Source organism: Drosophila sechellia, chromosome 3L, assembly GCF_004382195.2.
Source record: "Drosophila sechellia strain sech25 chromosome 3L, ASM438219v1, whole genome shotgun sequence".
NCBI classification, from domain to species: Eukaryota; Metazoa; Arthropoda; class Insecta; order Diptera; family Drosophilidae; genus Drosophila; species Drosophila sechellia.
In genome coordinates this window covers 13,629,078-13,642,303 of record NC_045951.1, presented here as the reverse complement: position 1 = coordinate 13,642,303, position 13,226 = coordinate 13,629,078, and the positions used below count along the sequence as shown (strand labels likewise).

Here is a 13,226-nt window from a genome sequence, read left to right as displayed (position 1 = left end):
AATTTTACTCACGATGATAATTGATAATGATCGGATAATGCCAGATTGTTCTAGCTAAATCAATAATTACGTTAAGCCATCGCCACGAAATAAATCAAAAGTGTTAATAGATCAAAGTAAGAGAAATTAAGCCAGGAAATGAGATATTTGGTTCTTTGTAGGAATAGAAATGTAAACGCATATTCCGATTGCCGGATGTGCATAGTCAATTTTAATTTACGACTTACGAATTTTTCTACAGAGGCGTTTCAACTGAATACAATAATCGAAAAAAATGTGTAGATCAAATGTAAATTACTCGATGGTTATATTATTTAATATTTGATACCAAGGTTGTTGACCGTAGTTGATGTGCTCTACATCGTTTGGTTCCATGATTTATCCTATCTATAGATCCGTTCTCAATAGTACGAATTACAGCAGCTATAAAGATCGTTACATATACATCTATACAAGCATATACATATGTATGTGCGTATTTGTATCTCAACTATGCTATACGTATTTGATGAGTAGACACATATCTGGAGTTCGGTGTTGGTTTGATGTTGGGAGTATATAGAAATAAATGCAATTTTGTGTTTTCAAACAAAACAACGCGTTTTACTATGTCAAAACTTAATCGAATGCTCAAGTCTAATCACATAACACTATAACACTATAAAAGAATCTGTCCAACTAAATTAAATCAATCCCAAATCATATCAAAACTAAATCCAAGCAAAAGTTTTACAAGGCTGTCTTCCAGAGCCCGTGTAAAATGTAGAAAATCAGAAGACTGTAAATTTATTTACGAAAGACTTTGGAGGTGAATAAGAATTTTCGAGATGCTGGGCATTTTAAACAATTTTAAAATCAAACTGGGGAACCCAAAGTAAAATTCTACTTCACTAATCCACCTCCTCAATGGTGGGACCCGAGCCGCCAGTTGCTCCTGGATTGGAGCCTCCGGCAGTTGGAGGAGGTGCCATTCCAGCGCCCTGGTACAACCTCGTGATGATCGGACTGCAGATCCTCTCCAGTTCCTGCTGCCTGTGCTCGAACTCCTGCCGTTCGGCCAGTTGGTTGGCATCCAACCAGGCAATTGTTTCATTGGACCGCTGCTGGATGGTCTCCCGATCCGCGGGACTAAAGCGGCTGCTCAGATTCTCATCGTCCAGAGTGGAGCGCAGCTGGAAGCAGTACGACTCCAGCTGATTCTTGGCATTGATGCGGTCGCGTTGCTGCTCATCCGCCTGGCGATAAGCCTCCGCATCATTGACCATCCGCTCGATGTCTTCCTTGGAGAGACGGCCCTTGTCATTGGTGATGGTGATCCGGTTCTCCTTTCCCGTCGACTTCTCCAATGCCGTCACATTGAGTATTCCATTGGCATCGATGTCAAAGGTCACCTCCACCTGGGGCACTCCGCGTGGAGCCGGTGGAATTGACGAGAGCTCAAACTTACCCAGGCTGTTGTTATCCCGCGTCATCGCCCGTTCACCCTCGAACACCTGGATAAGCACACCTGGCTGGTTGTCCGCATAAGTGGTAAAGATTTGCGTTTGCTTGGTGGGTATGGTGGTGTTCCTTTTAATCAGCGTGGTCATCACTCCACCAGCGGTCTCAATACCCAGAGACAGAGGAGTGACATCGAGCAGGAGCAGATCCTGCACTGCCTCCGATGTATCGCCATGAAGGATAGCCGCCTGCACTGCAGCACCATAGGCAACCGCCTCGTCGGGATTGATGGACTTGTTTAGATCCTTGCCGTTGAAAAAGTCCTGCAGCAGGCGTTGCACTTTGGGAATCCTGGTGGAGCCACCCACAAGGACGATGTCGTGTATCTGACCCTTGTCCATCTTGGCATCACGAAGCGCCTTGGCCACCGGTTCCATGGTACCACGGAACAGATCGCCATTCAACTCCTCGAAGCGGGCCCGTGTCACCGAGGTGTAGAAGTCGACGCCCTCAAAGAGGGAATCGATCTCGATGCTGGCCTGCGTGGACGAGGAGAGGGTGCGTTTTGCCCTTTCGCAGGCGGTGCGGAGTCGCCTCAAAGCCCGCTTGTTCTGGCCCAGATCCTTCTTATGTTTGCGCTGAAACTCCTGTACAAAGTGGTTCACCAGCCGGTTATCGAAGTCCTCGCCGCCGAGATGGGTGTCGCCAGCGGTGGCCTTCACCTCGAAGATGCCATCCTCGATTGTCAGCACGGATACGTCGAAGGTACCACCACCAAGGTCGAAGATCAGGACGTTTCGTTCGCTGGTGCCCTGCTTATCCAAGCCGTATGCTATGGCTGCCGCCGTTGGTTCGTTGATAATACGAAGGACATTCAATCCCGCAATGGCACCCGCATCTTTGGTGGCCTGGCGCTGGGAGTCGTTGAAGTACGCCGGAACGGTGACCACCGCATCTGTCACCGAGCCGCCCAGATAAGCCTCCGCGGTCTCTCGCATTTTCGTCAGCACCATCGATGACACCTCCTCCGGATAGAAGCTCTTCCGCTCGCCCTTGTACTCCACCCGGATGCGGGGCTTTCCGTTCTCGGCGAACACCTCGAAGGGCCAATGCTTCATGTCCGACTGGACGGTGGCGTCGTCAAAACGGCGGCCAATCAGCCGCTTGGCATCTGCAAGTCAGAATCACTCGATCAGAATCCAATGAAACAACATCAGCGCACTTGTACAACATATTTACTTTATTAGCTAACATATACGGGGTGTGTTGGGATAATAAATATGTGGCATTGTGTGTCTGGAATTTTGGGCTTGTTTTGTGTTTCTGGGCAGGTCTGGGCTTTCTATGAGGATTTCTATACGGACCCTGAGACTGAAATGAAAGTACAAAAAATAGAAAGAAGGCTTGCATTACATCTGCTCAGCTAATCTTATGGATGGAAAATGTTTAGAGAAACGACTAAACGAATGCTAGAATACTATTTACATAAATGAAAAGAAATAATAGTTGACAAATTGACTAATTTTGGTTTGGTTAGAATGTTCGGGATAGTTTGGAATTAAAGTCTTTGAATTCGAAAGAAAAATGTTAGAAATATTTAAGATTATATATTTAAGATTTGAAGGGTATAATTTTAACTTTTTAAAGTACCTAAATTACTCAGGATAATGGCTAAACAAACAATTACTCAAACGAATCTACTTTTATTATTTCCATATTTTAAGTATCTTGGATTTTCGGAAACTCTTGTTGAGAAAACTCTATTTTAAATATATTCGATTCGATTTTCATAAAATATTGTTGAGAAAAATATGCGACATTCCACGGGCAGCATTAAAAATATTTATGCGAAAGCAAACATTTCTGACAATCCATAACAACTTGCACTGAGACCTATTTTCATTTATTTGGCCAACACAAATGATGCCAATAAACATGGCAAAAGTTTTTGTTGGCACGGACTGAGCCTTAAATGCCATTGGGATGATGAGAATCCGCATCATAGACGCGCCACGGGTGGCGGGAAAACAGGCCGAAAGAACTGACACAACAAGTGGAGGTGTCACTAGACCAAATGGATGAGGGAAGAAACCAACGGGGAGTGGATATGGATTTCAGTGGGAGGCGAGATTTTCTCTCGCATTGGGAGTGAAATGCATTTTTTGCCGCCAGTGAGTGAGAATTTCTTAAAATAAACTCGAACGCGAGATAATAAAGAAAATATGCACACAGTTCATTCATGAAAATGTTGCCAGTAATTAAAAGTGATCATGGCGAGAGATCGAGACCCAGACAGAGATCACTGGGATCAGTGGCAGGGACAATGCGAACGATACTCACCGAAGATCGTGTTGTTGGGATTCATGGCCACCTGGTTCTTGGCCGCATCGCCGATCAGACGCTCCGACTCCGTGAAAGCCACATAGCTGGGCGTGGTGCGATTGCCCTGGTCGTTGGCGATGATCTCCACCTTGCCATGCTGAAAGACACCGACACACGAGTACGTGGTACCAAGATCAATGCCAACCGCTGGTAATTTGGGCATCTCGGCTGTGGCTTTAATTAGACCCCACCACCGCGTCCAAGGTCCCGCCGAGAGATCGAGAACGAGAATAAGGCGAGCCGAAATTAGAATCACTGTCTCCCCTTTTGGTCTGGTTACACAACGGACTCGAGATCCTCACCCAAATACCCCAGGCAGTCAGCGCTGGTCCTTTAGAACGCGAAGCGATAAAGATACAGGGAGATGATCAGGAAGAGTAGCACAAAGGTCAGGACTCGGAAGAATTCGAGCGCCTTTTCTCTTTGCAGCTCCACAGCGTCTTCCGTTTGTCCTCAGGTTGCCACGATGAAATCCTATTGATCCTGCCTGCTACCAACTTCGCCTTCTAGTGCTCTTTCTTGGGTATTCTCGAACCAGCTATGTATATTTTGTATATTTTGTATATATATATATATGATCGCTAAAAGATTGCAAGATGCACGCGCCACGAATGCCACCAGAGAACTGACAGCCGAGTGTTGCGACAACCGATCCGATCCCTTGCCAAAATAGTTCGATCATCGACGATGCTCTGCAACATAGCATCGGAATTATTCGGTTGCGAGATTGATTAAATATTCTCACCTGGACGTGTTTTGATCTTCATCTAGTAACAGCTACTACAACTAGTACGTCACCGAAAACAGAACTCGTAAGATGGATAACTAAAGAAAATCTCTTCAGTCTGATAACCACGAACAATAAAAATACAAATAAAATTAACAATACTTTCTAAATTAAGCCACAAGGTACTAAGTCTAAAATCAATAGCTGTGATCTTACAGATTTTAGTGGTATATATTTATGTATGTAAATAAGAAGCTGCACTACTTCCGAATATCTGTGTTAATATACAAACAATAAAAGCAAGTATACCTGCCAAAGTCAAGGTTTTTCATCGATGTTGTTTGGAATCCCATCTACTAATACCTAACCACCAGACTCTTGACCTTCCAAACATATGTTCTGTATTTCTTGACACACAACCAGAAACTTACATACATTGAATGGTGTGCCATATAAATGTCCCACCCGTGAGGTTTCGAATTATTAACTGCTGGACCATTTAGAGAATAACAACGATGAAGTACTTTGTGATCTGTGTTTTAGCTGCAATCGTTCTTTTCCAGGCGGCATCGGGATTCAAGCGGCGAGTGATCTATGTGGTACCAGCCACCACAACGACCACAACGGCAGCACCATTGAACGCCACGGCGACCGAAGCTCCTGAGGTGGCTTACAAGGTGGTCTTCTGTTCCTGGAAGAACAACTGGTGTCGTCCCGCCTCGAAAACCGTGAACAATTGCAAGTGGGGCATCTGCAAGTTCAATGGATAAAACTCAATAAAAAAAACGTTGATAATGTTTAGCACAAATCTCTTGGGTTTTATTTTTGAAAGTCTGGCTTGGTCAAAAAAGAGACTTGCTGGAACGGTTTCATTCTTAACTTGATACTGGGAAAACCACACGGATCTGACCCGATGCATTGTAAGGCTCATATGAAAGCGTTAGCAAAAATTATAATCCATACTAGTCTTAGTAGCTAACTAAATTCGATCCATGCAAATCATCACCGAATAGGATTAAAGCTTAATGGGTTAGCGCTAGGATACAAAATAGAGGCTTGGTTTGGGTTAGTTATATGGTTATTGGTTAGTTGATGAGGGTGAAACAATACTTGTCCCTGTAGAAGGGTGCTTACAGATTAAACTAATTCTAATAACTAGGGTTAAACAATGCGTACTAAACTTAACTTAGGATATGCATGTGTGATGGACAAAGACTTCAATAGATTGAAGATCTTTAGGATTTCATTTTTGACCAATACGGCATAGATTTATTAAGACATTTTTCGATGGTAACTAACAAAAGTTTAGATTCACTTTTCAATTTGGCAACCGAAAATAACTGAAAATTTAATTTTTCAGATGGTTTACAAAAATCTATATAATATGTATGTATATAGCACATCAGCAGAGCCGAAGTTTATAATTTTCATTAGGATACAAAGGGAATTGTAATATACTGTGCACCTCATGAAATTACAAGTATGATCAATTTCGTTTCAGAATTAGCAATAGCAAAATATAAACAGGTCATTAACCTTCTGGTCTAAGTATCTGATGAGTCAATGTATATTGCTATCGTTTATTTTTTTGTATTTGTATATATATGCGATAATAATAGAGATAATTTCGATTTTTAACACGTTTCTCAATACTCTTATCAGTTACTATCAATTTAAGTTTGGTTTCATTCCTTCCTTTTTTTTTGTGGTTTAGTGGCCACTGAGCAGGATCTTATTGTATATTCGTTATTTAGTAATATTTATTCGATTTGCTTGCTTGCTTTGCCGCTTCACTCCGTGCGTCAACAAAAAATAACGTTCGTAGAATTTTTGCATCGCTTTACAAAAATATACAGTTATTATCAATTCATTATCGTTATTATTTCTCGCTTAAATCTTCTCTTTCTCTTCCCCTAAATCGTTTGTTTTATTATTATGGTTCGTAAGGCAAAGTTCGTGTTGATGTATTTGTTCTATATATAAATGTATGCGGTTCTGGGAGTAATTGTTTTACAAGTCGCCAAGTTCTCTATTTCTGTATCGTTCAACTAAATGCACAATTTGTCGTAATATTAATTCAAAATCATAGTTGCTAGTGCCTTGAAATCACTAGGCAAGATGAGCATCTATGCTGGGATGACAAACACAAAAATAGAGCTAAACACAAAGTACAAAAAGAATACACTATTTTACTGATAACATGGAAAGTCGGTTCAGGCGGGGATGTGACATATGCATACAATCGGCGGCGGTGAAAGTGATCAGCTCTCAGCGCCTAACAATGCTGGAAGGTCGCGGCAGACCGCTACGCTTTATTTGCGATGGTGGTCTCAACCCCGAGGGCTTTGGTATGCCGGTCGCTCCCGTGGTCACCTGGGTCAGCTTAGAGGTGAGCGCCTGCATGTCGAAGGTTTGCTGTGGATTTTGTTGAGGAACATTTCCACCGTTAACGGTTCTACCGGAGTCCTTGTGGCCATAGAGGCTGCCACGCGAAGAGGCTGAGGAGAGGCTCTGAAATATTTAGCGTCGAGATTAGCAGTTCCCAATTTTATTTTTAACTAAGCACAAAACCTTGATCTTGCATTGACTAACCTCAGGAGTATCTGCCTCTGGTGCCGTCTTAACACTCAGACTGTAATATCCGGACGAAGGACGAGCTAAACCATTAGCTCCTGCTCGTTTCGGGGCAAGGCCAGGAGCACGCAGCCCACTCACCAATTTGGGTACTTTAAATACAGCGGAGTCATCCTGAAAAGTAAAAAAGATATAAATTAAACATGTCGATAAGAAAAATTGTTTTTAAACTAACCTCTTGGGCTTGAGTTGGTCCACGCAATCCGCTCATAAGCTTGCTGGGCTGCGCACTGGGACGCCGCAGTCCACCACCCAAACTAGGTCTTGGCAGGGCTCCAGAGCCAACGCCGCTCATCGTGGAGGACAAATTGTGGAACGATTTGGACTTAATACCCATAGGGCTCTTCAGCTCCCCGTTACCGTTGGCCGGCACTGTAACAGTAGTCGGCATAGCAGCGGCTGGAGTGGTGTTTAATCCCGCTCCGGCTGAAGTTGCCTTGCTTACCGTAGTAAACTTCTGCAGACCACTGATGTAGCGAGGCCTGGACAAGGAACGCGGTTGGGGAAGAGTCGACGCAGGCGCTGGCTCGGCTGGTAAAGGCGCTTCCTGCTGATGCGGACGTCGTTGGATAAGGCTCTTTTCCTTGGGTTTTTTGTAGGTCAGATAGTTACTCGCACTAGCATTTGTGTTGTTGCTAAGTGCTGTAGTCTGATCTCGACGAGAAAGTCGACCCGGTGGTGAACCCTGTCGCTGATCCTCCTCGTACCGAACATCTTCTACTAATTGCTTTTGCTCGTCCTCGAGTTGCTGTGGTTCATCGTCTATACAAGGCACAATAATCTCCTGTTGCAGTCGCATTTCTTTCGAAATCTTAATGGTCTTGAAGCGATCGCGATCCCGCTCTCTTCGCTCCGGCAGCTTATAGCTTGACGGATCAGTCTCTGCTGCCACCTGGGACTTTGGAGGCTCTTCCGCTGGTTCGGGATCAGGATCTGGTGCAGGCTGCTCCACTTGTGGCATATCTCTACGCTGGACGATGAATGAGGCAGAGTTGGTGCTGGTCGAACTTCCATTACTGCCGTGCATTGCACTAAGGTTGACATCGTCATAGAGACGACTTCGGCGACTGAGCAGCCGTTCGCCACCACCGCCGCTGCTGTTGCTGCTGGAGTGGCTCTGATTTAGAACTGGGGTGTCCACCTTTTCGGCTGCCGACTGCGGCAATTCCTCTTCACGCTCCTCTGCCTCCGCCTCATCTCTATGGAAGCGCCGTTTGATGGTGTCTAGAGACTTCTGCATCTTCAGTTGCTCCTCGTTTAGCGTATTCACCTTGCCCAGCTCGGCAAGCATGTTCTCGAATTGCTCTTCGTCGCCTTGCTGGGCCAGCATCTCCACTTCCGCCTCAGCTAAGTCCATGACGCATTGCATCTGCCTGTGCTGTTCAGACATTTGCAGGTTGTAAGTGCCATCCAGCGGCTGTTCGATCTGCTCCAAGAGCTCCATGGTGTCCAGCACGAACTTCTCGCCGTTGAAAGGAGCTGTTTTTGCCACGGGCTCAAATGTGTTGTTTAATCGCCCTGGTGCTGTGCCAGTAGGTTTTTGCGGAGTGGCGCCAACAATTGGGGACAGGTTCATATCTCCCCTTCCCTTTAGGGTAGGGGTATATCCTGCCTTGTTATTATTGTTGTTATTGTGGTAGCAGTGGGAGCGCATGTTTGTTGTAAGTGGTGTGGAGGATTCCATGGTGAGCAAGGCCAGCTTCCTGTCAATATTTTCGGGCGTTTCACAGCGGCCCTCAGGAGTGTTGCAACCATCGGTGAAGGTAGTATTCATCTGCCTACCTGTTAGCACCTGGGTCTCGTCCGCTGTAGTAGCATTCGCATTGGGTCTTTTGAATGTCGCGTTTCCATCTACTGGCAGGGACTCAGACTCCGATTGCAGCGCAGAAGTTGTAAGGCTATCCACGAGGTTAAAAGTGGTGTCGCCGATCATCTCCTCCCCCAAAATCATGGTACGCTGTAGAGCAGGACAAACTGCCGGCATTACAACGGGCATCGTTCGATCTGCGGCCAGGGGAATGGACATACTGTCTGTGCTGTTGTCCATTGTGCTGCAGCCGGAAGCCGTTTTGCTCAGTGTCAACGATATTTCGTCAATTTGCCCGATGTGCGAGTCTTTGATAAGAGTCCCATCGTCCTCACACATGGTCAGCGACTCCAGCGCCTTCCGATCCCGGATCATGTCACTGAGCGTATATCCGCCTATGCTGCCGCCGATTCCCATGTTATCAGTTGACTGGTTGGTAAGCGTAGTGGTAAGGTTTGGATCCTGCTCAAGACCAATTGTGGATTGAAGGAAGTTCAAGTTCGTAAAGTCTGCTGAGGTGATAAGCGAATTGTTCATCCGTTCAGTGTTCATGGAGGAGCAGATGGAAGACGGCGGTGAGGTGTCTTGCAGGAAGGATTTGTGCATGTTCGTCGTGACAAGACCGCCAATTTCCAGCTGAAGCATTGCTGGGGTACACGCGACCGCCCCGGTTCCAACACCGCTGTCATTTCCCGCTCCATTTTGGCTCTGAAAAAATAAGATACTGTAATATACACTTTAATGTGCAATTGCTAATTTGTACTTACGAAATCCAGATTCCTACGCTTTGGGCGAGTAAAGGTTTTCGAATTGTGTTTGAAGGCTTTTGTGAAATATAAAAGTTTAATAATAAATTAGATCCTTGAGTTCTGCACTCGTTAAAGTAATGAATAGTAATGTATGATGTCTTAACCAATAGGTGCAAGGTTTCTTAAAGCTATTTGTTTGATTTGTTTCATTTTTCTTTTGTTCATATTTAAAGGTCATTGCATCCCAATATTATGTCCCCATCAATGTCCAGTTCAAAGCTATTCTCATCGGCCAGTAAAATATCCTCCATTTCCTCGTCCAAAGAATTTCGGCTGGTAGTCAATGGACCAATGGGTACTAGTGGTGGCATATCGTTGAAGTTCTCACTGGGAAGATGGTCCATCTGGGAATCTGAAAGGCTTATTTTCTGATTAAGAGGATTCAGCTCTTCACCTAAAAGGGGGCTAGAAATTTGGACTTTCTTTTTAGCCTTAGTTTTGATGTGCAATGTCTTCACAGCTGTCGCTGCAGGTTTATTTATTTTTTTTACCGACGGGTCGGTATTTATCAAATTAGTTTGTGGTTTAAATATAATTGTTTCTTTCGGCTCCGGCATAGTCGAAGTTATGCACAGCATGTCGTTGGTTATCAACCAGCCTGGCCTGTTGAGAGTCTGCAATACAAATGTCCGCTGAAAACGTCGTGGTTTCAGAGTATCCGATGATGTCTCCTTAAAGTATCCCGTCAACGTAAAGATGCGTAGACTCGAAGTGAACACCTGGATGTCTAGCCCGACATTCTGTAAGTCTGTAAGCATCAAAGGTAAGCGGCTTAAAGCGAGAAGTAGCTCAGCGCTACCCACTTGCAGCTTGGCGTTTTGCGCAAACGAGGAGTGCTGGTGCTTTTGGTTTCTGTTGTACAGCTTGTAGCCGTAGACATAATTTAGTTGTACCGGCACGCTAAGCGAGAACATGGCTTGGTCGTCGTAGTACTTCTTAAGTTTGAAACGCTTTTCGGTATCGTCAAAGATAGTGTAGTATAAGCTTATGAAGCGTTGGCAAAACTCTAAACCATTAGTTCCACCGCCTTGAAGTTGTTGAAACTTCGGAAGATTATCAACAGCTTCTGTACTTTCCCCCAACTGCACGCAACCATGAACATTTTTCAACTGGGGTAGCATTTTTCGAATGACGTCCACGCATTGCTTGGCCAAACCATTTCCTGCCAAAAAGATCGTCTTGCAACTCAACTTGTTGATGTAATTGAGTTCTCCCAAATCTTGAATCCTGTTTGCGCTTATGTCCAATCGCTCTAGGCTGGCAAAACGTTGGGAATTTCCAGCAAAGGCTTTCAGGGAGCACAAATAATTGTTGCTCAGTACTATGCCGGTCACATGGGGAAATATCTGGCTTGATAGAACTAGAACGGTTTCCAGCAGCTTGACCACATGCAGCGGACAAAAGTGCACAGCCAACTCCGGACTGGCGTGGAACCTGGAGAGATCTAAGGTGCGTGAAGCCACCTCGTAGCGTGATCTAAGGGCCACCTCCACGGCAGTTGTAAATTCCTCTGTTATCTGGGTACCCATCACCGATTTGGGCAGACCGGGTGTAACACGCACCTCGATTTTCTGGCACGTGTTTATAACTGCTACTTCATCTTGCAAGCGTTTTAGGCGATTTGCGCTTAACAGGTTGTCCACCAGAAATTGTCCACGTGCCATATTATCTTCCGGTCCACTTCGCTTGAAGTTGAATATCGTCACCTTAATGGGCATCATCACCCACTTGAGCGCCACAAAAATGGAAGAATTGGAAACGCCGGCGCAGTTGGCGATGTACACCGTGGACCATCCGGTCACAGTGGCAACGCGGTGGTCCTCTTCGGTGGAAGAGATCGTGTCCAGCATGAATCCCATTTGTTGCTCATTTCCAATCAGCTTTTGTGCATATTCTCGAATTTTACTTTTCTCATTCAGATTATTTCGCAGATCGGCAAGCGGCGACTGTGGATTCACGTGCTTTTTGAGGTTTACGCTCAGGCGGCTGCCCTGCTCATGGGATTTGAAATTGTCAAAGATTCGCATCGCAAAGTTTTCAAGAAACTAGTAAAATTACAAATTTATTTGAGAAAATGAACTCAATAGTTAAATTCCGTCCACATTACTAGCAATCTCCGCGAGTTTACCATTTATTCAGTGTTTGTAAAGATCCAAAGGACGCTATGCAAAAACACTGGATGTGTTCAACACACTATTTGATATTTTACCGTTAGGTTAGTATTTAGCTAATTTTTTAACTTACTGGATAAATGCCAGTAAAATGTAATTTTCGTTCTTCCACTTCTACTATTGTTATCGCTAAAAGACTATTTTGTATATATTATTCAAAGTATTTAAAATATGTATGACTATTAAGCATGAACTTTGTTGATCGAATTTCTAGCAATATTTGGAATTTTGGCATTCCACTTTGGAAAATCATTAAGATTAGCTCAGCATGACAACATTTCGCTCAAATTAAATCGCCTAATCGATTTTTGATCCTGGTCTTTAGTTCGGTGGTAATTGTTTATTTAATTGTGCCCAAATAGTTTATTTGTGTATTGCTTGATTGACTTTCGCTGGCTGGGCAGGAAGTAGCTTGGATTTATATAATAATGTTTGCGTATAATGCGAGATTCTTGCCATATTAGCATAGCCAGTTTTTTTCCTTCAATATTATTGCCGTACCACGCACAGCTGTTTGCAATGGGAGCGCGTATATGTGTGTGTGCGTTTTGAGACTTGATTAATTACCGTAACAATAACATTGGCGATGTTGCCAATTATGGCAATCGGCCACTTTGAAAGACAACGGTAACTACTGGCCAAGTAATGCTGCCCACATGCGACTTGAACTTTGTCAACGTAGCCGCCAGTTTAACCCAAATTTGATTTAGAAAGCGCAACTGCATAAATAGCTGCACATGTGTGTATGTTTGAGTGCGATTGGGTGCATCGGTATGCGTGTAAAAGGCTTACCCTCGTTGTTGTACTGCAAGTGCGTTTGCTGCAACGGCGGCTGATTGTTCGTCTTCCACTGCTGCAATATGTTGGAGACATCGTCGTGGGTCTTATCCGCCAGAAATCTGCCAAGGAGTACCAGGCGTATGAGTATTTATAGCATCGATGCCTCTGCCTGTGAAGTGCCAGCAGCAGTAGCAGCAGCTGCAGCAGCAACAACAACAGGAACAGAAACAACAGGAGTGTTTCACTCACATATATGAATCATCCTTTAGTGCCTCATCGATGTCCAGGATATCCATGTCCAGCGATGGGTGAAACTTTATGCCTAGCTTAATAACACTTGATGAAGACCTAAATCATTGCCAGAAACGACAACAAAAAGGCCTTCGGTCGCTTGTCTGTTTGGCCAATACAAGATACTAATTTTGCTCAAAGCTGATAGAGATGAGCGATATCTGCGAGTTCGTGGCGAGTCACTG

General features: G+C 44.5%; 4 protein-coding genes across 5 annotated transcripts; 1 reads left to right on the top strand and 3 right to left on the bottom strand.

Moving 5' to 3' along the window:
* Positions 1-574: 574 nt before the first annotated feature.
* On the bottom strand, positions 575-4,471 carry LOC6605619 (heat shock 70 kDa protein cognate 1). 2 transcript variants are annotated; one of them, XM_002030401.2, is made up of 3 exons: positions 4,125-4,471; positions 3,781-3,990; positions 575-2,611 (listed from the first exon to the last, which is right to left on the bottom strand). In XM_002030401.2, the coding sequence occupies exons 2-3, from the start codon at positions 3,983-3,985 to the stop codon at positions 891-893; spliced, it is 1,926 nt and encodes a 641-aa protein (XP_002030437.1). In that variant the 5' UTR covers positions 3,986-3,990; positions 4,125-4,471; the 3' UTR covers positions 575-890. The 2 variants fall into 2 exon arrangements, with proteins under 2 accessions (XP_002030437.1, XP_032575697.1); XM_032719806.1 differs by having other exon boundaries at positions 3,781-3,996; positions 4,125-4,470.
* Positions 4,472-5,064: 593 nt separating this feature from the next.
* LOC6605618 lies at positions 5,065-5,348 on the top strand. The gene has a single exon (XM_002030400.2). It carries the CDS (start codon positions 5,065-5,067, stop codon positions 5,317-5,319), a length of 255 nt encoding a protein of 84 aa, XP_002030436.1. The 3' UTR covers positions 5,320-5,348.
* LOC6605617 lies at positions 5,342-13,179 on the bottom strand. The gene is made up of 6 exons (XM_032719801.1): positions 13,000-13,179; positions 12,763-12,869; positions 9,758-9,813; positions 7,359-9,698; positions 7,142-7,297; positions 5,342-7,060 (listed from the first exon to the last, which is right to left on the bottom strand). The coding sequence occupies exons 1-6, from the start codon at positions 13,044-13,046 to the stop codon at positions 6,818-6,820; spliced, it is 2,949 nt and encodes a 982-aa protein (XP_032575692.1). The 5' UTR covers positions 13,047-13,179; the 3' UTR covers positions 5,342-6,817.
* LOC116801278 (nuclear RNA export factor 1) lies at positions 9,820-12,755 on the bottom strand. The gene has a single exon (XM_032719807.1). The coding sequence runs from the start codon at positions 11,824-11,826 to the stop codon at positions 9,967-9,969; it is 1,860 nt and encodes a 619-aa protein (XP_032575698.1). The 5' UTR covers positions 11,827-12,755; the 3' UTR covers positions 9,820-9,966.
* Positions 13,180-13,226: the final 47 nt, after the last annotated feature.